The sequence below is a fragment of the Schistocerca piceifrons genome, chromosome 3 (assembly GCF_021461385.2).
Source record: "Schistocerca piceifrons isolate TAMUIC-IGC-003096 chromosome 3, iqSchPice1.1, whole genome shotgun sequence".
Lineage (NCBI taxonomy): Eukaryota > Metazoa > Arthropoda > Insecta > Orthoptera > Acrididae > Schistocerca > Schistocerca piceifrons.
In genome coordinates this window covers 357,983,975-358,008,569 of record NC_060140.1, presented here as the reverse complement: position 1 = coordinate 358,008,569, position 24,595 = coordinate 357,983,975, and the positions used below count along the sequence as shown (strand labels likewise).

General features: G+C 42.8%; 1 protein-coding gene across 1 annotated transcript in view; it reads right to left on the bottom strand.

Moving 5' to 3' along the window:
- LOC124788659 overlaps nucleotides 1-24,595 on the bottom strand; it is a 106,338-nt gene that overhangs the window by 9,839 nt on the left and 71,904 nt on the right. Inside the window, exons 2-3 of the mRNA XM_047255934.1 lie at nucleotides 20,382-20,614; nucleotides 1,686-1,954 (exon numbers count right to left, since the gene is read on the bottom strand). Coding sequence (XP_047111890.1) covers nucleotides 1,686-1,954; nucleotides 20,382-20,614 — 502 coding nt within the window. The remainder of the gene's footprint in view (nucleotides 1-1,685; nucleotides 1,955-20,381; nucleotides 20,615-24,595) is intronic.

The window sequence follows — 24,595 nt, the reverse complement described above, 5'->3', positions numbered from 1 at the left end:
GGACATCACGCACATCCATGCCCGAGATAGGATTCGAACCTGCGACCGTAGCAGCAGCGCGTTTCTGAAGCGCCTAGAACCGCACGGCCACAGCGGCCTAGTGGAACCATTAACCGCAGTCTCGATTAAGCCAGAGACCTGACGCTGTCGGATTCCTATTTTTTCTTGTACCTGTTTCTCCTTTGTTACAAATAACATACCACGATATTCACACATACACTCAAAATTCAAATGACATATTGGAATGAGAAACCAGCTGCATCATCTTTCCTTCCATATCACAGACGGATGTCGGGGCTTCCACCTACATTGTGCGATTGCGCTGAAATGCGAATCATTTACTTATCAAACCTGACAATACATTTCATAGCAATTTGTTGGATGCTGCCTTCATGTTTTTGCATTTTTAACGTCCAGCAGTGTAGTTAATGAATAATTACGTGAATGGAAAACAATTTAAATATTGGACGCTTTTAAATCGCACTAAAAAGCATAATATAATTTCTTCTGGCCTAATACAGATTTCGGAACCCATATAGATAGTCCGGAAATTTTGTGCTTGTGAATCTGTAACAGCTCAGAGAATACTTGTGAGAATTGTGGTGAACAATGTGGGGCACTTTCATTACATAAATAAAGCATGGAAAGTTCATTCCCTATTATCTGTTGAATGTGATCCATGTTTTTCCTTACAAATCTAACATGCATTGTCATAATTCACAAACACAAATTTTCAGGGTTATCTGTTTGGTGTTAGGAATCAGTATGGGGTTAGGAGAAATTATTTTTAGTCTGATATTGTATTAAAAATTTATTCTCATTTGAATAACTATTTTCTCTTTTCTTTGTCTTAAAATTTCTCAATAGAATTTAAACATTTTTTTGATGAGATTATACATTTTTATCTAAATAAAATTAAATAGTAGTTTTCACCTGTTTGTTTGTGTGTGTGTGTGTGCGTGTGTGTGTGTGTGTGTGTGTGTGTGTGTGTGTGTGTGTGTGTGTCTGGTTGTGTGTACGCATTAGGCGTATTGAACACGTCTGTTCCTCCCCCATAGGGCCTGGAACACATTCTGATACTACCTGCGCAACATGCCAGTCATGCAGAATAGTCGTAATGTCAGGTGTCGCAAAAATTTTCAGTCTCTCCTGCATCCCTACCGAAAAGACTGGTGACAAAGCGAGTTAATATTGCATTGTCTCAACCTGATGTCAAGTCTCCAGTTCACTGGGAAGTTAGTTTCAAAACGCCCAAAATTTGTACCAAATAGACAGGCATGCACAATAGACATATAGACAAGAAACTGACCTGATAAAAGCGCGTTAAAATAAAGAAGTATTTGTAATTGTATTTCATAAGAGAGTTGGAGGAATGTACCCTTTTGACATTTGGCATTCAGTGGGTATCTGCTGCAGAACCTTAATTATCTCATCGCCTACTGTGTCATTCACGAAAGATATCTCAGGAGGATGTAGGCTTCCTTCCTTCAGCGTCGCCAGTAGTCGGAAGAACACCAGTCTCTACTCTCTCCTATCGGACGAAAAAATGTTTGGAGATGGCGGTGAAAGGGGACTCATCTCGGCGATGCTGAATGCCGATTCCCGATGGACGAAGCCAGTAAATGCGAGCACGGCGGCGACTCGAGGTGTAATTATGACGTCGGCCCTGGCGGAGGACAACAGACGAGGAGGCAGTCGGAGGCGGCGGCGGTGGCTTGATTAGTGGAGGCGCTGCGCAGCTGGCGCGGCCGGCAACCAGCAGCCGTGTCCGTCACGGCGCATTTCCGTCGCGGCGGAGGCGTCGGAGGGGGAGGAGGCTGCAGATGGCTCCGGGGCGTGGCCGGGGCGGAGGAGGGAAGAGCAGGGACCACACAGGGCGACGCCCGCGCCCACAGGCCCACATTGTTCCTGCCGCCAAGGCGCCCGCCGGATGCCGACGGCGAGAAAGGCTTACCTGCCCCACAACGGGCGCTACGGAGTGACAGGTCGCTTGTACGACCAGCGTGGGTTTCTTTGTGAACAGAGGTGACATGTGGCGGACAGAGAGACGTGGAAGTTGTCCGTAACGAATACTGGTACAAATGAGAGCCGGGTAGCCAGTATGCACCCTCTGGACCCCGAATATCTGAGTAGCTAAATAACTCTCCTGCACGTTGCACATCAAAAGGAGGCATCGTATAGGGAGTTCCCCTCACTTTTTTTACGTTGGCTACAATGCTCCTTAGACCACACCAGCAACAATACTCTTCATCTTGAGAGTTGGTTCTTAAACGGCAACTTCCACATTTAATTTTCTGTTCTACAGTTAAGAATTAAAATAGGATTTAGTGTACCATTATACTCTGTTATATGCTCATGACAAGATAATTAAAAAGGAAAAAGAAAATAATTTACCAAGAGCAGTATATAGTTACTTTACTTTACTTTACATGTGGCAAGGGCCTTATCGATCATACGCCTGCTCTATGAGCCTTTTCCACTTCTGCCTGTGCAATGCGCTGTTTGTCCAGTTGCTGTTGCTGTTCATCCTAGTTGTGTCCTCTCGAATGTTATCCCGCCATCTGATACTGGGTCTCCCTCTTCCTCTCGTTCCATCTATTGTTCAGCTGAATGCCATTCTAGGTAGTCTATTCTCTGTCATTGTTGCTATATGGCCTGCCCAATTCAACCTTCTCCTCTTGAGCACTTCGACGATGTTACGGTGTTTGTATAGCCCTCTTAATTCTTCATTTCTTCTTTTTCTCCATTCCACGTTATTTTCGTCGTATGCAAGTCCAAAAATTTTCCTTAGTACTTTTCTTTCAAATATTAACAGTTTCTCTTCATCTTTCTTTCTAAGCAAAAATGCAATATATTGTAACTTAACTATGACTGATTATATGAGTTTTAACTATGACAAAGATATTGAGAAGAAACTTAATATCAAACTATATGCGGAACAATTGGAAGAAATTCAGGATGGAAATCAAGGAAAGAAACAAAAATTATATACAGTTATAGCTATACCTATTCTTGATGGTTCCGAATCGTGGACAGTAATAAAAAAGGAAAAAAATTACATATAGAAGCAAATGAGATGAAGTCCATAAGATACGTAAGAGTCTGTAATAAAATGGATAAAACTAAGGAATGAAACAATAAGGTAAGGTTCAAAAATCTTTTCAGTTAAAGACAAGATAGAAGAAAATAGAATAAAAAGGAAGGTGTATGTTGATAGCATGACAGAAAAAGATACTGATGTATCGTTCTACGGGAAATAGAGAATTAGGTAGACTTCGTAAGAGGTGGATAGATGGATGGATGACTGAGACCGGAACAGCTGATTACAACACCTAACCCTTGGAAGAAGAAGAAGAAGAAGAAGAAGAAGAGGAAGAAGATGATGATCTATAATTCATTCATTTTCGAGTAGTGCTTACGCAGTTATGCACCTGGTATCCACTATAAAAGATTCAGTTACCTTTGGAGTTACTCTCTGAGGCTTTCAAGAAGTCACGTTTGTGATTCAGGCGTGCTGACCAACCAGGTCACGGCCCACGTGCCTTGAATAACGGGTCATGAGTTTGAATAGGCACTCTCGTTCCGTGCAGTTGAAGGAGGACATGCTTGCTATTGAATGCCGAGTTGTCGGATGGTGGACAGTGAAGTCAGCTGTAGCTGGGCTCCCTGCGGGAAGTGCGCACTTTCTATGCAATATCGTCATTCGTTTACGCCGTATATGTGATTCATGCTTAAATATCTCTTTATTCGCATCGTGAGATTTTCATACGCTGGACTGGTGTTGACATGTCGTGCGTAGAACAGGTTTCGAGTCTCGGTGCAGAATCTGAGTGCTATTAATTCACCCGAATGGTAACGCACTCAATTTAATGGAATTCTCTATCAGTCAACCTTTGCGAGTGCTTCGCGATTTAAATGGATCATAGTTTCTTTGCTGACACCGTTCCTCACAACAACCGATTTCTCACCAAATTGCATGGTTTCGGATTATTGTCTCAGTTGTGGGACTGGACTTACATGTCTGATCGTAACGGTCAGATTTCGGTGTAATAGACGGACGGTCATAGAATAAAACACAAATAATATCTGCCATTCTCCAGAGAAATTATATAAGAAATCTGCTACTCCTAATTTGTATTCACGATTTAGGAGACAATTCGAGCAGCTCTCTTAAATTGTATGCAATTTAACGTCTACCAAAACCGTCAGAATTGGAAAACGATTTAGACAAAATATCTTTGTGGTGTAAAACCTCACAATAGACTCTACATAACGAAAAGTGTGAAGTTTATCAATGTGAGTAGTAAAAGAAATACGTTAAATTTCGGTTATGTGATAAATAATATAAATCTAAAGGCTGTCAATAATTACGAACAACTTAAATTGGAACAGTCATATACATAATGTCGTGGGGAAGGTGAACCAAAGACTGCGTTTCCTCGGCAGAATACTTGGAAGATGCAGCAGGTCTACTAAAGAGACTGCCTACACTACTCTTGTCTGCCCTCGTCTGGAGTACTGTTAAACGGGATGGGATCTTTACCAGATACGACTGACCGAGGACATCGGAAAAGTTCAAAGCAGGGCAGCTTGTTTTGTATTATCGTAAAATATGGGAGAGGGTGTCACGGATATAATCGCGTATTGGGGTGGCAATAACTAAAATAAGATATTTTTCGTTCCGGAGAGAAATTTTTCAGGAAATTTCAGTCACCATCTTTCTCCTCCGAATATTAAAATATTTTGTGTACGGCCATCTAAATAGAGAGAAATCGTAATAAAATGAGAGAAGGCTTCGCACGGAAAGAATTTAAGTGTTCGTTCTTACAGCGCGCTGTTCGGGAGCGGAACGGTAGGAAAAAAATCTCTCAAAGTTGTTCGATGAACGCCCCTGCCAGATACTTATGTGTGAGCTGAAGGCTAGTCATATACAGGTATATGTAGTTATCGGTTGATTCTGTTACGTTTTGGACTCTATGTGCCATGCGTTACTGGGCGAGAGTGATATGTGATATAAGTGTTATTATGATCGACTTGCTTTTACATATCAGTTATAGGTATTTACATTCAAACATTCTTTACAAGCTTCGTCCTTGCCAAACATTTTCCTGCTTAGTTTAGGACGACTTGCGCTCAGTAGCTTGGTACATGATAAATTGATCTGAAACCTGTCACTTGCCCAGCTGGTAGAATTTTCCGATTTTCACTCTTCAGTTTACGTCAACAACAGTAGTAACGACAACGAATACTTTACTTCACAGTTATATGCATGTTTTTCAGCAGGCAAGGTAGGTTATGGTGCTGATGGTGGCAAAGAATCGGTGCTTTGTCATACATGAAGTGTGTCTATTCGATGCTTTATAGTTGAGCATTCTTATACAACTGGTCCCGCATATCATTTGAACTGTAGCTGGTTATAAGCCACGTTAACCACTTTTATACTTGGTGAGATATCATATTTATTTATGTTCAGTTTTCCTTTTGCTATGCCCAACGTAAAAAGTTGTAGTATAAAACGTAAGTGTTCACTGCCTAAATAAATTTCTACATAATCTTGCATTAAGATCACGTTGCTAAAACTGATTCATGGATGAAAATTTTGTATATGAGAGGAGATATTTTTCAAATAACGGCATATTAGGATTTAGTTTCGCGAGTAATCCATTTTATAAAACTAACTGGAACCTTACAAGCTCACACCAAGGATATTTCTAAGTGACGCATGAGAGCAGCCTCTTGGAGCCAGACGTTAATCACCTTTTCATACCTCGACAGCCATGTTTTCACTGACTTCTTCTGGGTGGGCACCAAAGGCTTGATGTTTTTTAAGAAAGACATCTTATCCACAAGGGTATTTTGAAATATTGCTCTATTAAGCTCTACTAGCTAGTCACGATCATTGCTTGTTATCAAGTGCATAGTAGTTGGAGATACATTAGCTTAGTAAAGTAGCAAAAATTAGCAGCGAGCGTGGCATGTGATTCGTTTTTTACTCCTTACGAGGATTATTTATCGCTATTCTCTACGCACAAAGAGAAACGCTCGAGACTAGGTAGCATCACTGTATTAAGATAACCCGGTGGTAGTTACATCGTTAGTCATTGTATGCACACACATATATGATATTTATGTACGTTGAACCATAAGTTAGAAGCAATAATTACGTAAGTCTGGAAGTCGTCTGGAGTAGAGACCATTCTTGCTATATGCTCTTGTGCATATGGATAGACACTTGTCTGTCTCAAGGCTAGAGTAACTTATCTTTGCATGGGAACACCAAAGGCATGTCTTAATCAATTCGCCTAAACTCTGAGGTGAGCAGATCAATATAATTGTTTGACGGGGAGAATCGGATAGCAAGGGTCGAATGGCCAATCGAGCTTGGGACTCACACTGCTCTTCTGCTTGTCGCTATCAACACACACTGTCCGCATATTGCTGTAAGTTTGTGTTTATCTGTTTAGTATAGACGCTTTGTCTTGTGTAAAGAAATGGTCTGACTGCAGATGACGTTGTTCTAGCTTATGGTGGGATAGTTGCCTGATTGCGCTGCCTTCAGCTTAATTTTACTTAGCGGCACATCAGATGCATTTATCGATGAAAGACTGCAGTCGTATTGAACGTGGACAATATTCCTCCTTTGCTCAAGTTTACAGTTTCGTTATAACACGCGGGATCAGTATCCAATTTCAATTCAGTCATCCGACATTACAAGTGACTTATTCCATCACTTTTTCACTCACTAATGTTAATGTATTATACGCTTACTATCTTTTGCAAATGTTTGATCAAGTAAAGTCACGTCGTCCGTTGAAAAGCACTTGTGTGTGAAAATTGAGATGCTATATTCATTTTCTAAATACTACAAGAATATATTATTCAGTAATCGTATAATTTGGAATTCTCACCTACTTATTTTTCACACCTATGACTCCATTCATCTCTTTCGATTGTCTGGCCCCGGAAGCTGAATGGTTAGCGTGACGGATTGTCAGTCCTCTGGACCCGGGTTCGATTCCAGGCTGGGTCGGGGACTTTTCTCCGCCCAGGGGCTGGGTGTTGTGCTATCCTCGTCATCATCCTATCATCCTCACTGACTGCAGGTCGCCGAAGTGGCGTCAAATCGAAAGACAGGCACCCGGCGAACGGCATGCTCGACTGGGGGCCCTAGCCATACGATTAAATAAATAAATCTCTTTAGATGTGTTCAGTTAATAAATACGATCTCAAATGAACTACGTTTCGACTGCACTACATTTCAAGCAGAGAGAGAGAACAAATTGCAGAACACAGCGTGAAAACACATTTTCATTGCACGAACTGCACCTGTAAGATGCATTTCTCATACACACATGTTGTGTAGCTGCATGATGTCTGTTGTAAGGATTTTACTTCCAGTTTTATCTTGATTTAACTAATGTTAAATCCCCCTTTAATCACTCCGTTGCAGTATGAGAAAGTTCTGCCTCTACGTAGTCCGAAATAAATTTAGTCAGATAGCGTTTGTTTCGCGTGTGGGTCATATTCTACATAAACGGGTGAACTTTCGGTGTTTTTAAAGCCGCGGGCCAACTCCCAGGTTAAAGATTACAGGAGTGACAGGCTTTCAAGTTAACGGATTTTGGGTTATTCCTGTCCCAGGGAGAAATATGATTTGATGGACAAATTGATACAACACCCGCAGCAGTAATGCTACATGTATTTCCTATAACGCACACATATACCTCTTTTACCATTGCAAATACTCATGTAAGAATTAAGATGTGTAAGAATCATGAAGGACCGTTGGTGCAATAAAAAAATGACTAACTACCAGCTTCGATCAACCGAACATCATACAGTTATTTGCATTATTCCGTACGGCATAATTCTTACCTAAAATAATAAAAAAAAACGCGCGACAAACTTCGGTCAACAGTAAAATACAAGGTGTTCATAAAGTCCCTTTACAACTTCAAAATTTTATTACAATGGCAGTTGCTGAAATATTTTAACAAAATTTCTTTTATTGTAATCACTGTTTACTAATGTTTTTATGTATACTAAACTTTTGTGTTTCAGATACTCTGTTGATGGAAGGAACTGAACCTCTATAAAAAGGCAATTCCTCAAGAGAAGGTAAAGTGTGTGTTCTGGTTTATTGAGACAAAATCGGATGTTTAGACTCAACAAAACTTGAAAACGAAGTATGGAAGAGATCCACCATCGCGCCCCTCAATCTGTTTGTGGCAGAAAAAAATTATGAATACAGAGACAGTATTGAATAAAGGGAGGAGCGGGCGATCAAGAACATTCAAGGAAAACATCGATCGCGTTTTAAACGTCTTCACTCGTTCACTCACGAAGTCATCCACACTGCTGCCAGACAGTTGCAACTACACGTTCAACCATGAGTAAGGTCCTCCACAAGAACTTAAGGTTGTACGCTTACAAAGTGAAACTGTTACAGACACTTGAGCCAAACGACAAGCCAAAACGGACAGAGTTTGCACGCAACATGCTGGAACGCCTTTCGGAGGATGAAGAATTACTCAAGCGACTTTGTTACAGTGACGAGTCAACTTTCTGTGTCATTAAACAGACACAATGTGAGAATCTGGTGATCTGAACACCCTCCATGTGACTAGGGAGTTCACCAGCATAGTCTAAAAGTGAACGTGTGGTGTGGAATCACGTGCAACCGAATAATTGGTCCATTTTTCTTCGACAAGTCAACAATTACTGCAGACGTTTACCTCGACCTTCTGACCAAATATGTAACACCGTAACTGATTGACTTACAACCAACTATCATTTTCCAGCAAGATGGTGCACCACCACATTGGGGACTGCATGTTCGTCGGTTCCTCAATGAAGAATTTCCAACCAGACGGATTGGTTGGGATGGGCTGATTCCTTGGCCACCGTGCTCGCCAGATATTATTGCCTTGGACTTTTTTTATGGGGGTATGTAAAAGATAACGTGTATCAAACTCAGGTACGCGACATTGCTGACTTGAAGCAAAGGATTCGTAATGCCATTGCCACCATTGATGACGCTATGCTACAGCGAACATACTAATAAATCGAGTACCCTCTTGACGTGCTTCGTGCAACTAAAGACGCCCATATAGAGGTCTATTAAACATTGTAAAAAACTTTTATAAACACCGATTACAATAAAAGAAATGTTGTTAAAATATTTCAATAACTGTTATTGTAATAAGATTATGAAGTTGTAATGGGACCTTATGGACACCCTGTACGCTAGGGCAGTTTAGTAATCTTAGTTCAGATTCCATCATCCTCTGGGGAGTGCCTTCTGCATGCTAAGATGGTTACGTCCCGCACAGTCCTATGGAAACTGAGTGCAAACGATATAATTTGCTTTATTTTTTCTTCCTATTAAGTCTTAATTAGTCTATTTATTTTAAGATCTTCTATCCATATCGAATTTTGTCGGAAAGTCTTCACAGCAAATTTGTGTTTGGAAATTCATCAGACATCTGACTGTTCTGACGCAGTTCTGACACCAGGTTACAATGCTGGTGCAGACAGAAGTGTTTCGGAGTAGAAGGGTTTCGTGTACATTGTTGAAAACTAGGCAAGGCAGAAAACGAACCATACACGTTCCCATGTTGACCCAACGAGATCGTCAATTAAAAACGCAGTGGCCATGGGGTAACCGAGATTGGACCATGGATCAGTGCAAACGTGTTGGCTCTGACGGACGAAGAACGTTTTTTGCTGCACTAGGACTATGATCGTGCTCTACTACATTGTCACTTAGGCGAATGGCTTCTCGAAACCACGGAAACAGTCTGTCGGAGGTAGTATTATGCCACAGGAGACATTCACATGGGCTTCCATGGAACCTTTGTTGGTAATCGAAGGAACCATTATATCTGTGGACTACTTAAAAAACATGGACCAACCGCAACCATTCACCGAATGAGGTGGTGCAGTGGTTAGCACACTGGACTCGAATTCTGGAGGAAGACGGTTCAAACCCGCGTCCGGCCATCCGGATTTAGGTTTTCTGTGATTTTGCTAAATCGCTCCAGGCAAATGCCGGGATGGTTCCTTTGAAAGGGAAAAGCCGAGTTCCTTCCCCATCCTTGACACAATCCGAGCTTGTGATCTATCTCTAATGACCGCGATATCTACGGGAGCTTAAACCTAATCTCCCTTCCTTCCTTACTGCAACCACTCATGATACACGTCTTCCCTTAGGGCGACGCCATCTTCCAGCAGAATAGCTGCACGTATCACGAGGCCACTACAGTGCTATTGTGGTTTGAGAAGCGTGATAGTTATCTCCCGTTGAAGTCCTAGCCACTGAATTCATCTTTTTGCTTAAACGTGTATGTTAATAAGAAGCCTGCACCCAAAAGTGTGGGACCTCTACCAGATTGGAGTAACTAGGAATACTGAGTGTGTACAGAGAAGGCCAATACAAAGCGTCACGTTTGTTTGCGGGAAAGCATCGCCGGAAACCGGAAAACCTTGAACGATAACTGTTAATAATGAATGTCAACTGACCTGTGGAAGCCAGCAAAGTTTTATAGAGCTGACTCGGGGAATATACTGTAATCTTTTACGTATCACTTGCGGATCCCGTCGATAAGATTAAACTAAGTGCAGTGCACAAAGCCGCGTTTAAGGTGTTATTCTTCCCGTGCTCCATATGGGTGTGGACAGGGAAGATGTGGTACAATGGGAGGGGCCGTCCTCCATACCCTTCATAATCGTTTTCACAGTGTGTAGCCTATGTAGATATAGGTGGAAAATACATTTTAATAATTCAGCACGGTCCAAAATGTGCAGGTGACAGAGGAAACAGTCAGAAAATTGGAAACGATATTGTGGGATGGTAATTCGCAGAATAGAGACGAAGAACCGCAAGCAGCACGGCAGGTGGACGAGCTGCATGCGCCATTGGGTCTGGCGGGTCGCTGCGGGCAGAGTACTGTGTGTGTGTGTGTGTGTGTGTGTGTGTGTGTGTGTGTGTCTCGCCGCGCTGTCGGCTCGCGACATTAGCGAAGCGCGCGTCGTGTTGGACAGCGGGCCGCGGTCTCGCAATTAACATCGGCGAGCCGGGGGACTGGTGCTGCGGTGGCGCGGCGTACCGTACGGTACGTCTGGATTAGCGACCGGCGTAGGGGCACGAGGTGAAGGGGGGGGGGGGGGGAGGTGGAGGGTGACACGTGCAGTGAGGCCGCGCACCACGTGACTAAGCTCCGCCTCCGTCGTTATTCCGAGGCCTTACACGTTGCGGCCACTACTGCACCTCGTCCCGCAGGGAAAATGCAGTACACAATGCCATATCAAACCGGTTACCTGCACCTTATTGTGACCGCCATCTTCAAATGATTGCCTTTGGGAACGAATATACCGATCCCAATGTAGCTGCCACTTTTGAAATACATTCTGGAAGCCGCCCTTTGTTTCGGTGTTTAGTACCCTATGCACCTCAGTACCCTCGGTATCATCCAGATAAGAGAAAGAAGTCTTGTCTTTACCGAAAAGATAGACGACTCCATACACATCTGTGACGTGTTCACACAAACTCTGATCAGTTTCATGATGATGTATAAATCGAAAAGCGTAATTAAAAAAAGACAGTTACCATACACCTGTGACTGTCACGTCTTTTATAGCGTTCGTTGTAGCACCGATACAACCTTCAAATTACGCAAAAATGGGCGCTTGCGTCGTCTGTGACTTCACATCTGTTACAATGGTTGCCACACGAACGTAAACAAAATCGCGTTACGTGATTTTTTTTTAACCTTTCATTTTCTTCGAAGTTGCTTGATTACATATTAAATAATATTAAAACTGCGATTAAATATGACAACTCAACAGATGTTAGAAGGTGCTCATTTAGAAAAGAAAGTGGAGTAGCTGCGATATGAACCGAGGGCATCCTGCGTGCGAAACAGACAATGAAAACACTTTATTTTTTATAACTTTAAGTCTGTCTGTGGAACTGCGGTGATTACAACAATCTGATTGTAAAATGGAAAAAAAATCTTAAACACGTTTGTTTACTGTTGTGGGTGCTTTCAGTCAGTAAGTCATAGACAAATTTGAAGGAACGTGGAAAGCAATACCAAATCATATCTCTCAATGGTGAGCAAGGCCGTTGTTCAGCATTTGACAGATGCTATTCGGAATCACTTCGATGCTCAAGTCACTCTTGCCTAAAATTTGTCTGATTACGGTGAACAGACCGAATGTCACAACAGTTAATTAATTTCGATTTTTTTCAAGCGTCTTTCATTCTGCAGAACAAATAACGAGAAGAAAGTTATTTGTTACTGATTTTGTATCACGTCCAACGCGGCGCACTTCTTAGTTCCTCTTTTGCGTGCGTCGGGAAGTTTGTGTTTTCTAAGCGTAAAATGTACCGTTTTTGTTGTTAGCCAGTTTATTAGCTTACGGCACATGCGCGAAGCTGTAGCACCCTATCTCATTTAGCTGTCAAGGATTTTCTCTGGCAGAACGGATTATAATAAACAGACACTCTACCAGGTGTAGAAGTATGAAACCCGTATTTCCCTATAGATGGTGCTAGCCGTGAGTGTAGGGCCCGTAAGACCGCGTCTGCAGCGTCGTCTGCTTCGTGTAACGGCTGACGTGGAAAGTCAACACACAGTAACCCCAAGTTCCATACATCGGTATGTGTTTCAAACCCGTAAACATATCGAGTTTTGTGCGTACGAGAAAGGATTTGCGGACAGCATAGGTTTTCCGTTATCATTTGAAGAAAATTGCGGCTGAATCGCATCGAATGCTTGTCGAAGCTTTCGGCGAACATGCTCTTGGGAAAACACAGTGTTTCGAGTGGATCAAAAAATTCAAAGGTTGTGATTTTGACGTGAGAAACGACGCGCGCGGATAACCACCGAAGAAAGTTCGAAGATAACGAACTGCAGGCCTTATTGGATGGAGATGATACTCAAACTCAACAGGAAATCGCGGAACAATTGAATGTAACACAGAAAGCCGTTTCTCTTCGGTTGAAAGCTACGGGAAAGTTGCAGAAGGGAGAGGAGGAGGAGAATGGGTCCCGCATGAACTGAATGAAGGACAGCAAGCACTTCAAGAGACCACTTGTGGAATTATGCTCGCCAGACACAAAAGAAAGTTGTTTCTCCATCGAATAGTGACAACGATGAAAAGTGGATATATTTTGAGAATCATAAGCGTCGTAAATCATGGATGAATCACGGCAAACCATCGATATCCACTGCCAGATCAAATCGCTTTGGAAGTAAGACAATAGTCTATGTTTGGTAGGATAAAAAGGCTGTCATCTATTATGAGCTGCTAAAACCTGGTGAAACCGTTAACACTGATCGCTACCAACAGCAAAAGATCGATTTAAATCGAGCATTACGTGAGAAATGACGGGAATATGGAAAAAGGCAACATTGCTCCAGGACAACACCCCATCACTCACAGCAAAATCGAGGAGATCAATACTAGGGCATGCGGCTGATTGTCAAATGTTCAAATGTGTGTGAAATCTTATGGGAGTTAGTTGCTAAGCTGTTCAGTCCCTAAGCTTACACACTACTCAACCTAAATTATCCTAAGGGCAAACACACACACCCATACCCGAGGGAGGACTCGAACCTCCGCCGGGACCAGCCGCACAGTCCATGATTGCAGCGCCACAGACCGCACGGCTAATCGCGCGCGGCTGCTTGTTGTCCAGACTTGGCAGCGTTCGATTATCATCTGCATCACTGAGACACGCTCTCGCTGTGCCACGCTTCAATTCGTATGAAAATGTACGAAAATGGCTCGCTGACTGGTTCGCTTCAAAAGAAGAACTTTTATTTTGGAGTGGCATTCACAGCCTTCCGGAGAGATTAGAGAAATACATAAATAGCAATGGAGATTATTTCGAATGAAATATTGCTTATCAGTTTCAAACAACAGTCGTGTAATTATTGCAACCAAATTCCTATTTCATACTTTTACATCTGGTATGGAGGTAGTATTCCACTACTCGCATATACGCAAATTTCACGAAAGTCACATGTCACACCAAGAGATGCTGATAAAATACGCTGTTAGACACTGTTTCGATCAGCTGATCGTCTTCAGGTACGACAAAATTATTTATATCATGCAGTATGGGTAGTTTCTTAGTGCAGCATTCTTACCATTGTCAGTAGTTTCTGTGACGCAAGGTGCCCTTTATTTTATGTGACGCCACAGTAACAACACATGCATACAGGATGATGTAAATAATTTTATGACACCTGATGATGATGGTCGATTGATTCAAACTAGCAGTTAATAAAGATTTATTGAAACTCTTGAGGACTTTGTCCAAAAAAGAACATACACATATCGCTTTTTTGTAGAACATGTGGATACAAAATTGAAAAGACGAGGATATTTATTTTGTGGCTGACTCGTGGGTCTGTGGCTCCTACAACCGTCGCAGAAGACCTTGTGCCATACAGGCCACCGCGGCGGTTATTGGCGCGCAGGCCAGCACGTCGCACTGCGCGCCGGATGCCGGCGCGCGACTCTCGGTTCGTCCGTTTTTTCTAGCGCAGCGCGTGGGAAGCCGTCTGGGATGCCGAGCGAGGGCGGGGTGTGGCGCGGAGCTGCGCTAATAGGCGTTGGATTCCATTCCGGCTGCGTGCCGCGCCGCGCCGTGCCAGCACCTGAATAGCACACATCGCCAGTCGCCGCGCGTCGGCAGCCGGCTGCGACGCCCGGACCTCGCGGCAGCTGCGACAGCGCGGGCTGGGCGTTTGTGGGGTGGGGAGGGGAGCGCGCGGTAGCTGCGCTGCCGTCGCCCCATACCGTCTATTCTCCTACTATTATGGATATACATGATGTTCCATTTATCTTCACCACCACAATAAGAAAATGTATCAAGCAAATGTTGTCAGCTTCCAGGGTGACATTAACAAGCATGATTGTCCTCCTCGTACCTTTGTCCGTTACGAATAGTAGTTCTTTTTTTAACAGTATCCTTTATATATTTTATTAGGTTTTTCACTTTTGTCTTCTCATGACCTTTTCGAAAACGTAGCCGCGACACTATTAACAACATATCACGAAAGTTCCTTTGACTCAAATGTACTGCCAATGACAAGAGCCGGCCGCAGTGGCCGAGCGGTTCTAGGCGCTTCAGTCTGGGGACTGATGACCTCAGTTGTTAAGTCCCATAGTGCTCAGAGCCACTTGAACCAATAACAAGAATGGATGCCAGAGCTAAATTTTGTACTAAATTATTATTAGTAAAATCTGCGAGGCGACATAATACTGTAGATACAGGCGTGAAAATAAATGAAGCATGGATCCTCGTACTGTGGCACAGTCTCATGAGGGTCTTCACCTTTCTCTTTTTCTTTGGAGGGGACTCTCGTAGAGACAAAACCTGGTTAGACATACGGCAAATGTTTTTTAAGTAATAGAGATTTTGGTCGGTTACAAAAATGTTCCGCTCAGATTATCTTGTAACAAACATCACGAGAAAAGTTTGTTACGTTACGAAAACTCGGTCTGAGTACAAAAAATCATCACAGTCCCAGACCGAATCTTACCATAAGCAGTCATCTCCATGAGCTGTTCACTGCCTCTGATAAGGCCCAAATCTGAGGGAGCTGACAACAGTCTGCTGTTATTATTATTGCGCAGTGATGACTGTTGATGGGCAGTAATCGATGTATTTAACACCATGAACCTCTTTACTACGTTCGCTAGTTGTCACATACACGGGAAGGCGAACTGTGATATGGAGAACAATATGGTACTAATCTGAAAGTGTTAAACATCTTCAGGAACATACTTCAGTTTGGCAGGTGCGTCGAATACCTCTTGCACGCTAATGTGTTTTAGGACGCTAACAATTGTTAGTTGATGATTAGCTAATAAGTCGAGAATCGGTTAGAATTAAATAAACATTTGTGGGAGAAAGAGCAGTAAATTTGAAGCTCAACTTTAAATACGCAGTTGGACCTAAAAACTACTTTTTTATCTTGAGAAAAAGTCGTCTCATGCCTCGTGTAACAACGAGAAACGTCTAACAGCGTGATACGGAATTCTATAGCGGAAATATCTTGTTATTTACGGAGAAGTTTATAGTTCCCATTACGAGATATTGCTATTTGTATTGGTTCACATCCCACGACATAAACTATGAATTCAGGAAGTCCAAATTCAAGTCCACAGCTCGTGGTCTCGCGGTCGTGTCCTCGCATCCCAAACACGGGGTCCTGGGTTCGTTTCCCGGCGGGGTCAGGAATTTTCACCTGCCTTGAGATGTCTGGGTGTTTGTATTGTGCTCATCATTTCATCATCATTCATGATAGTGGCGAGATTGGACTGATCAAAGGGTAATTTTTACGGGCGCTGATAACAGCGCAGTTGAGCGCCCCACAAACCAATCATCATCATCACCCATGTTCAACACCATGCATTATCTCAGCAGTGGAGAGCTCATCTATGACCATGGACACAGAAGCAGTGCCGCATCTTCTTTCCAAATAGGTACCATTTCTGTGAACAGCATCACGATGAACGTATCCATGTGTGGAGAAAAGGAGGAGAACGAAAGTTGTCAGATCGTATCAATCATCGCTGTAAGAGTCCAGCACCGGGATTGATGGTAGACAGTGCTGTTGGATGCACAATACTGTAACCTCTGGTTGGCCATGCCCTTAATTTGGACAGCAAGAGTTACATATCTGAACTGTTTAGAGCGGTAACCGAGCCCTATCTTCGAAGTCTGTATGACATTTTCTTTCAACAAGACAATACAATAACGGAGTTCTCTGTGCTGTCCTGACCTACCTTGATACAGAGAGCATTGACGTAATTCCCTGGTCATCGTGTCCTCCAGCTCTCTCACCCAGTGAAGATATCTGCTCGAGGACTGGCAAGACACAGGCCCGTCGCCATTCGCTAACCACTACGAGTGGCGGACTCTAGTATAAAGCTGAAGCTACAAGGAACGACGTAGCTGTACCAACTGTTATCCATGCTCATTTTGATTCATTTCTCAGCTAGATTAGAGCTATTGTTGTGGCCAGAGGTGTACTGAACGTTGCAGCCTGTATATTCCGCAAATTTATTAATATGCAGGATTATTCGTAAGCACATCCCGGGTTTAAAAGACTACTGCATAAAAACTTCAGACATACAGAAAATAGACGTAGATCAGTGATTAGCGTGTCTTTCCACGATTTTAATTAATATTACAGATGCTCAACAAGGGCACTCTTTGTGACACTGCAAACGTCAGTATGTGTGTGAAATTCATTGAAATCACTGACACGAATTGTCCAGTGCGGTACTGCCGGAGACGCTTTGGAAAAACGTTGGTTCGGTTCCTATGTGCAGGTGCAAACTAATACGATGCGACAATACGAAGCGGTTGATTTGCATGAATTGGCGCTGACCAACATTTTAACATACCTGAGGCGCATTGGAAGAAGACGAGTGTCTTTGGGCCACGTGTAATGGATCATTCAGAGGAAAACATGGTGTGGCAGGAGTTTCAAATTGAAAATATTCAATTTATCATAACTTTACATAAGCAGAATTTTATAGATTTTCTTTGTTTTATTTTTTCACCAGTCGTGTGACGGATGCTCACTCTTCGGGCCGCACTTATAATTGCTTTGGGCCGCATGCGGCCCGCTGATTGTATACCCCTAGTCCACTTCTCCTGACACACCTGCTTACTCCTCTACGTCACAAAACAAACATAGCAAGATGATCTATCTATGGTAACTGTCCTTTTTGTGTATGTCTAGTAGTTCTTGCGGAATTGCCGTCTGAAATCGCGGAGGTAGTTATGAATGAGTCAGTGATCTTTAACTCATGATGACGATAGCGCATACAGCTATTGAAAGCTCGAGGGCTTTATTCGAAGAGATGCGGCTTTCGGAAGTTAGAAGGCTTTACTAAAGTATGCCAGTCGAAAGACTTCGAGGAGACATGCTCATGAACAGACCAAAATTCATTCCACTATACTGCATACGCACAATACGTACAGTTTTGTCACTTGCTATTTCCTCTCTCTTCTTGCAGTTTTAATGGCCAGCAGCAAGTATTGGACTTCATCTGTTTGTCTAAAATATTCTGAGGAACTGAAGTGGACGCGTTTCTAACTCATCTACAGGATGGTTGTAATTAAACATTCGTTACTTGAGAGGGCCCAAATAATAAACGTGGGAGCCAAAGACAATAAAACTTTGTGGAAAATTTGTAAGGGCACGTGGAAGAGAAATAACGAATAAACCATTGAAAGAAACACATTTATATTTCCATCTGTTAATTACGTACTAATTTTACGATCCAGATTACAGACGTTGTTCAGTGTGACGACCAATAGCATCTACAACAGTCAGGAACTTTGCACGGAGATGATTTTACATTTGTTCACAACCCTTCTTGAACGATGGATCATGGAAAGTTTACTTGTCGAGAAACAGCAAGTGCATCGCTCGACGATCAAACATTGCGTCCAACATTCTCAATCATGGCAACAGTAATTTATTCAACAATTTGTGGCGCAATTGGTCATCGGTCTCCCCCAGGAAAATTTCCCCTTCCGAATCATGTTCTTCACCTTTGATGGCTAGATACTCACAAGGATTAACAACGCTATTGCTGTTGTGAATAACGATAACAACCCTAAGCACTCAATAATCATTCAAATTATCTTAAAATTATCGTAAGTATTATAGCAATTAAAAAGACAACAATGAAGAGGTGTTTCCAAAAGTCGCATAGCTGTATGAAGGCGCTTTATTCGCAACAACCAATTTCACGTAAGTGTAGGCGCATCTTCATGTTTATAATGGTTATAGTTCCACAAGGTAGATGAATAATTACAGTGTCCCAGGTTTCGAGAAGCTGTGCACGTTAAGAGTCAAACCACATTGGTAGGCTCAAATGGCTCTGAGCACCATGGGACTTAACATCTGAGGTCATCAGTCCCCTAGACTTAGAACTACTTAAACCTAGCTAACCTAAGGACAGCACACACATCCATGCCCAGGCAGGATTGGAGGGGCCCACAGTGGTGGGGTGTCAAAATAAAATTTATTACCCCCCAAAAGATTCTTGTTAGAATCACACGGGATTTTAAGTTTTACTTATACTGGTATTATACAGCTGGTGTCTGCTGGATCTTGTAATAGATTCTACGGGGTTTATTCGGCCTGGATAATTCAGCTGTCATCCTTTGCACATATTGATCTCTTTTGGTTGTACTCAGTTGCCATTCACGGTGGCCGAGTGGTTCTAGGCGCCGCTACTGCTACGGTCGCAGGTTCGAATCCTGCCTCGGGCTGGATGTGTGATGTCCTTAGGTTAGTTAGGTTTAAGTAGTTGTAAGTTCTAGGGGACTGATGACCTGAGATGTTAAGTCTCATAGTGCTCAGAGCCATTTGAACCATTTTTGTGCTCAATTTTATTATGATAACACACCAACGTGGTTTGACTCTTAACGCATGTAACTCCCTGAAAACTGAGACCCCGAAATCGTCAATTTTCGATGTATAAATATAAACATTTCAAAGTGAAGATGAATTATACTGACGTGAAACCGGTAGTTGCGAATGAATTATCTTCATATAGCTGCTTGGCTCTTCGAAACATCTCAACAGTTTTGACTTTTTAATTGTTATAATTCTAATGATAATGTGGATGCTGATTGAGTGTTGTCATTGTTGTTAATGTTATTCTCAGAATCTCTGAGCTCTGGTTGCCCTCTCCAGAAAGCTATAGCTGTTGTTGTGAGAAAACAACTTTATTAGTATAGCCCCTTGTTGATTGCCTGCTACTGTAATACACACTGATGCTTGTGTTTCAGCCCTACGTCGCCGTACGACGAGTACCGTCTCCTAACGGCACATCATGGGCCGGCCGGAGTGGCCGTGCGGCTCTAGGCGCTGCAGTCTGGAGCCGAGCGACCGCTACGGTCGCAGGTTCGAACTCTGCCTCGGGCATGGATGTGTGTGATGTTCTTAGGTTAGTTAGGTTTAATTAGTTCTAAGTTCTAGGCGACTGATGACCTCAGAAGTTAAGTCGCGTAGTGCTCAGAACCGTTTGGCACATCATGGCTCTAACACTACTAATAACGCAAATCCTGCAGCGCACAGGCTGAACATCATTCCTATGAAGTTGGGTACCTTTCGACGTAAATAGTTTTCCGCCTATACTGTCTCAAGTAGCGAAAGATTAATTATAACTATCCTGTACTTTAATGGAGAGGCTGGCAACTCGATAACACACTGTCAAGAATCGCTGTAGGCTTCCATTCAGTGCTGCCTAGAAACTGAGCAGACTGCGCGGGTTTCCAGGCGATATTACCCACGCCGCTGTAATTTCCGCCGCTAGCACAAGTAGCTCACATAGGCCGGTATCGGGGGCGGCGCCCTCGAACGGGCGGTAATAGCTGGAAGCACAGCAGACGGGAGAGGCGGTCCTCGACGGCCACTGCAGACGGTGGCCCCGCTCCGCCTCTCGTCTCTCGGCGCGGCCACTTAAGGCGCCGGAGCACACTTTGTTTTTAATCGAGTTGAGGCGGGCTTCAAAGTGTCTCCAGGCCTGGAGGGCCGCCCCCGAGCCCTGGGTCGCGGCCGCTCTTCAAAGGCCACGTGTCATCGAAACCGTTTTTCATCTACCCCGCCGCCATTCCACTCTTCGCGACCCTCAGACTACCTCTGGACTTGTTTCGTGAGCAACTCGTTTCGCCCCCATACTTCACCTTTCCCAGACCGTATCTACTGCCTTAGCCCCTCTTTCGCTATTTGTAGATAGTGTCGTGTTTTAATTTAAAAAACATGTAAGATACTCTGTTCATATGAAAAGTACACCGATTGTAAAGCACAGTCAATACATTCACTACGCGATCGCAATGGTGCTGCTACTGATGACAGTACCACTGAAGCAGACTTGCTAAAAAAGTTTTTCCGGAATCTTTTCACGCCGGTCGGTGTGGCCGAGCGGTTCTAGGCGCTTCAGTCTGGAACCGCACGACCGCTACGGTCGCAGGTTGGAATCCTGCCTCGGGCATGGATGTGTGTAATGTTCTTAGGTTAGTTAGGTTTAAGGGGGGTAGGACGTCAAATGGGGCGACTTGGAGCAGGAGAGGCACCACAAGACATTTTAATTTCCACTTTCTTTACTTTTACAAATACATTCATAAAACTTTGTCAGCATGACCAGGAAGGATTCAGGATTCACACTCATAGCAGTGGAAGTTCAAAAACATAACAAAATAAATTTTATTACATGGGAAATTTCATCATTTTTTCGCTTGCTATTGACTGCTATTGTTGCTATAGGTACACTTTTCTTCATAAGTAAGGGAGATTCTTCGATGAATTTTGCACAGAATACAAACCATACTTATAGGTGTATGAAACTCTAGAACTTACTTAATCAACGAGCTGTTACATCTTAAGCTTCATGTTTAGAAAAAACTCAAATTTTATAGTTAACTATGTCAATTTTTACCACAGCTTTTAATAGATTTGTAGGATTCTAGAGTTTCATACATCTGTAAGTATGGTTTTCATGCTGTGCAAAATTCATCGAAGAATCTCTTTTACTTATGAAGAAAAGTGTACCTATAGCAACAAATGCAGCCAATAGTAAGTGATAAAATGATGAAATTTGACATGTAAAAAAAATGTATTTGTTATGTTTCTGAGCTTCCACTGCTGTCAGTGTCACTCTTGAATCCTTCCTGGTCATGCTGACAAAGTTTTATGAATTTGTTTATAAAAGTGTAGACAGTGGAAATTAAAATGTCCTGTGGTGCCTCTCCTGCTCCAGGTCGGCCCGTTTGACGTCCTACCCCCTTAAGTAGTTCTAGATTCTAGGGGACTGATGACCACAGATGTTAAGTCCCATAGTTCAAAAATGGTTCAAATGGCTCTGAGCACTATGGGACTTAACAGCTGTGGTCAACAGTCCCCTAGAACTTAGAACCACTTAAACCTAACTAACCTACGGACAGCACACACATCCATGCCCGAGGCAAGCTTCGAACCTGCGACCGTAGCAGTCGCGCGGTTCCGGACTGCGCGCCTAGAACCGCGAGACCACCGCTGCCGGCAAGTCTCATAGTGCTCAGAGCCATTTGAACCAATCTTTTCACCAAAAAGTAAATATTCCACAATTCGAATCAAGAACAACTGTCAACGGGAATATACAGGGAGTATCAAAAAGAGTAATCTGATTAAAAAAATCATAACTATTATGTTGTTTGAGATATTTGAGATATTGGAAAGAGCAAACTGTTTTACATGAGTCCCGCTAGTTAGCAACAGTGTGCGCCCACTTAAGTACTAGTAAAAATGGTGTCAGGATAACAGAGTGTTTTCTGTTCTATGTTTTGCGCAGTGCGGGTCAGTAATAACTGTTCAGCGTGACTTACGTACTGAGTATGGTGTGAATCCTCCTATAGCACAGAGCATTAGACGATGGCATGAACATTTCCGAAAAACAGGTTCTTTGCGTAAAGGCAAATCGTTGCGCCGTCCCCGAGTATATGACACAGACGTCGAACGCATCCACCATAGTTTCGCGAGTAATCCGCAGAAATTAGTTCGCCATGCAGCTCGACAGCTCAACATGCCCTCGATGTCAGTCTGGCATGTGCCGCGCCGACGTTTACACATGAAGCCGTACAAAAGTCAGATACTGCAAGCTCTTCGTGAAGGTGACAAACAACAACGTGTGGAGTTCTGTACTTACGTTCTTGGCAAGATGGAGGATGACAGTTTCCTTCCACGCTTAGTGTTTACTGACGAGGCAACACTTCATTTAAATGGAAAGGTGTACCGTCATAATGTGAGAATATGAGGTAAGGAGCACCGATATGAGAGAGGGACTCACGGAAAAAGGTGCGTGATCCATTTTGCTTTGCTGAGAACACTGTTACAGGAAGCACATATCTCGATTTGCTTCAGAACTTTCTTTTCCCACAGTTGGCGACTGATTCGAACGACTTCATTTACCAACAGGATGTGGCACCGCCACATTTCCATCTGGAAGTGCGGGAATTTTTAAACCAAAGAATTACTGAACGATGGATCGCTCGCACTGGATTCAGCCTTACATTACTGGCCTCCAAGGTCACCGGACCTGACTGTATGTGATTATTTCTTGTGGGATTTTATAAAAGACTCTATTTATGTGCCCACATTACCAACAACGATTAATGAACTGGGACATCACATAACAGCAGCTGTGGAAGCTGTAACTCAAGACATGCATGCTGCAGTGTGGGAACAATCTGAATACCGCATTGACATATGCCGTGCATCTCAAGGGGAGCATATTGAATACCTATGAAAAGGTGTGAAAAAATCGTTTCTGAGTTTCCATTTCATCAAAAGACAAAATTCATTGTATATGTTTATTTGTTTCAGAAGTATAGACGTGCCAATGAGTCTTTCTGATACACCCCGTATTAGAAGTAACACCTTCGGTGTGGCGAAGGGGCTTAAAACACTCAAGGGGGCAAAGTCAACGGTTCAGATTGTATGCCATTAAGGTTCCTTTCAGTGTATGCTGATACAATAGCTCCAAACTTAGCAATTGTATACAAACTTTCTCTTCTAAAGAGATCCGTATCCAAAGGCTGAACAGTTGTGCAAATCACACTAATATTCAAGTAAGATAGTTGAAGTAATACACTAAATTACAGTCCCATATCATTAATGTCGATATGCAGCAGGATTCGCTGAATTACAGACCCATATCATGTCAATTTGCAGCAAGATTTTGGAACATATACCTTTCGAACTTCATCGTATAGTCAAGGAAAACGATTTATTTACAAAAAATGTTGAAATGCGTGTGAAATCTTATGGGAGTTATCCGCTAAGGTCATCAGTCCCTAAGCTTACACACTGCTTAACCTAATTATCCTAAGGACAAACACACACTCATGCCCGAGGGAGGACTCGAACCTCCGCCGGGACCAGCCGCACGGTCCATGACTGCACCGGCTTAGAACGATCGGCTAAACCCACGCGGATATTTACAAGTAATACCGATTCAGAAAATATCGTTCCTGTGAAACACAACTAGTTCTTTACTCTCACGAACTAATGAGTGTTACCGACAGGAGATGTCAAGTCGATTCCATTTTCCTAGAATTCCATAAGGCTTTTGCACCATCCTTCTCAAGCGACTTCTAATCAAATTGCGTGTTTGCATGGAATTGTGTCACGTGTGTAACGGGGGTTCGTGATTTCCTGTCAGAAAGGTCACAATTCGTAGTAAGTGACAGAAAGTCTTATAGTAAAACAGGCGTGATATCTGGCGTTCCCCAAGGAAGTGTTATACGTCTTCTGCCGTTCCTACTCTGTATAAACGATTTAGCAGACAATATGAGCAGCCCTCTTAGATTGTTCGAAGATGATGATGTCATTCATCGTCTCGTAAATTCATCAGATGAAAAACAATTCCAAAATAATTTAGACAATAGATGTGCATGGAGATGAAAGTGGTAATTGACTATAAATAATGAAATGTATAACATGGACAACATGAGTACTAAAAGGAATCCGCTAAATTTCGTTTACTCGATAAATCACACAAATATAAA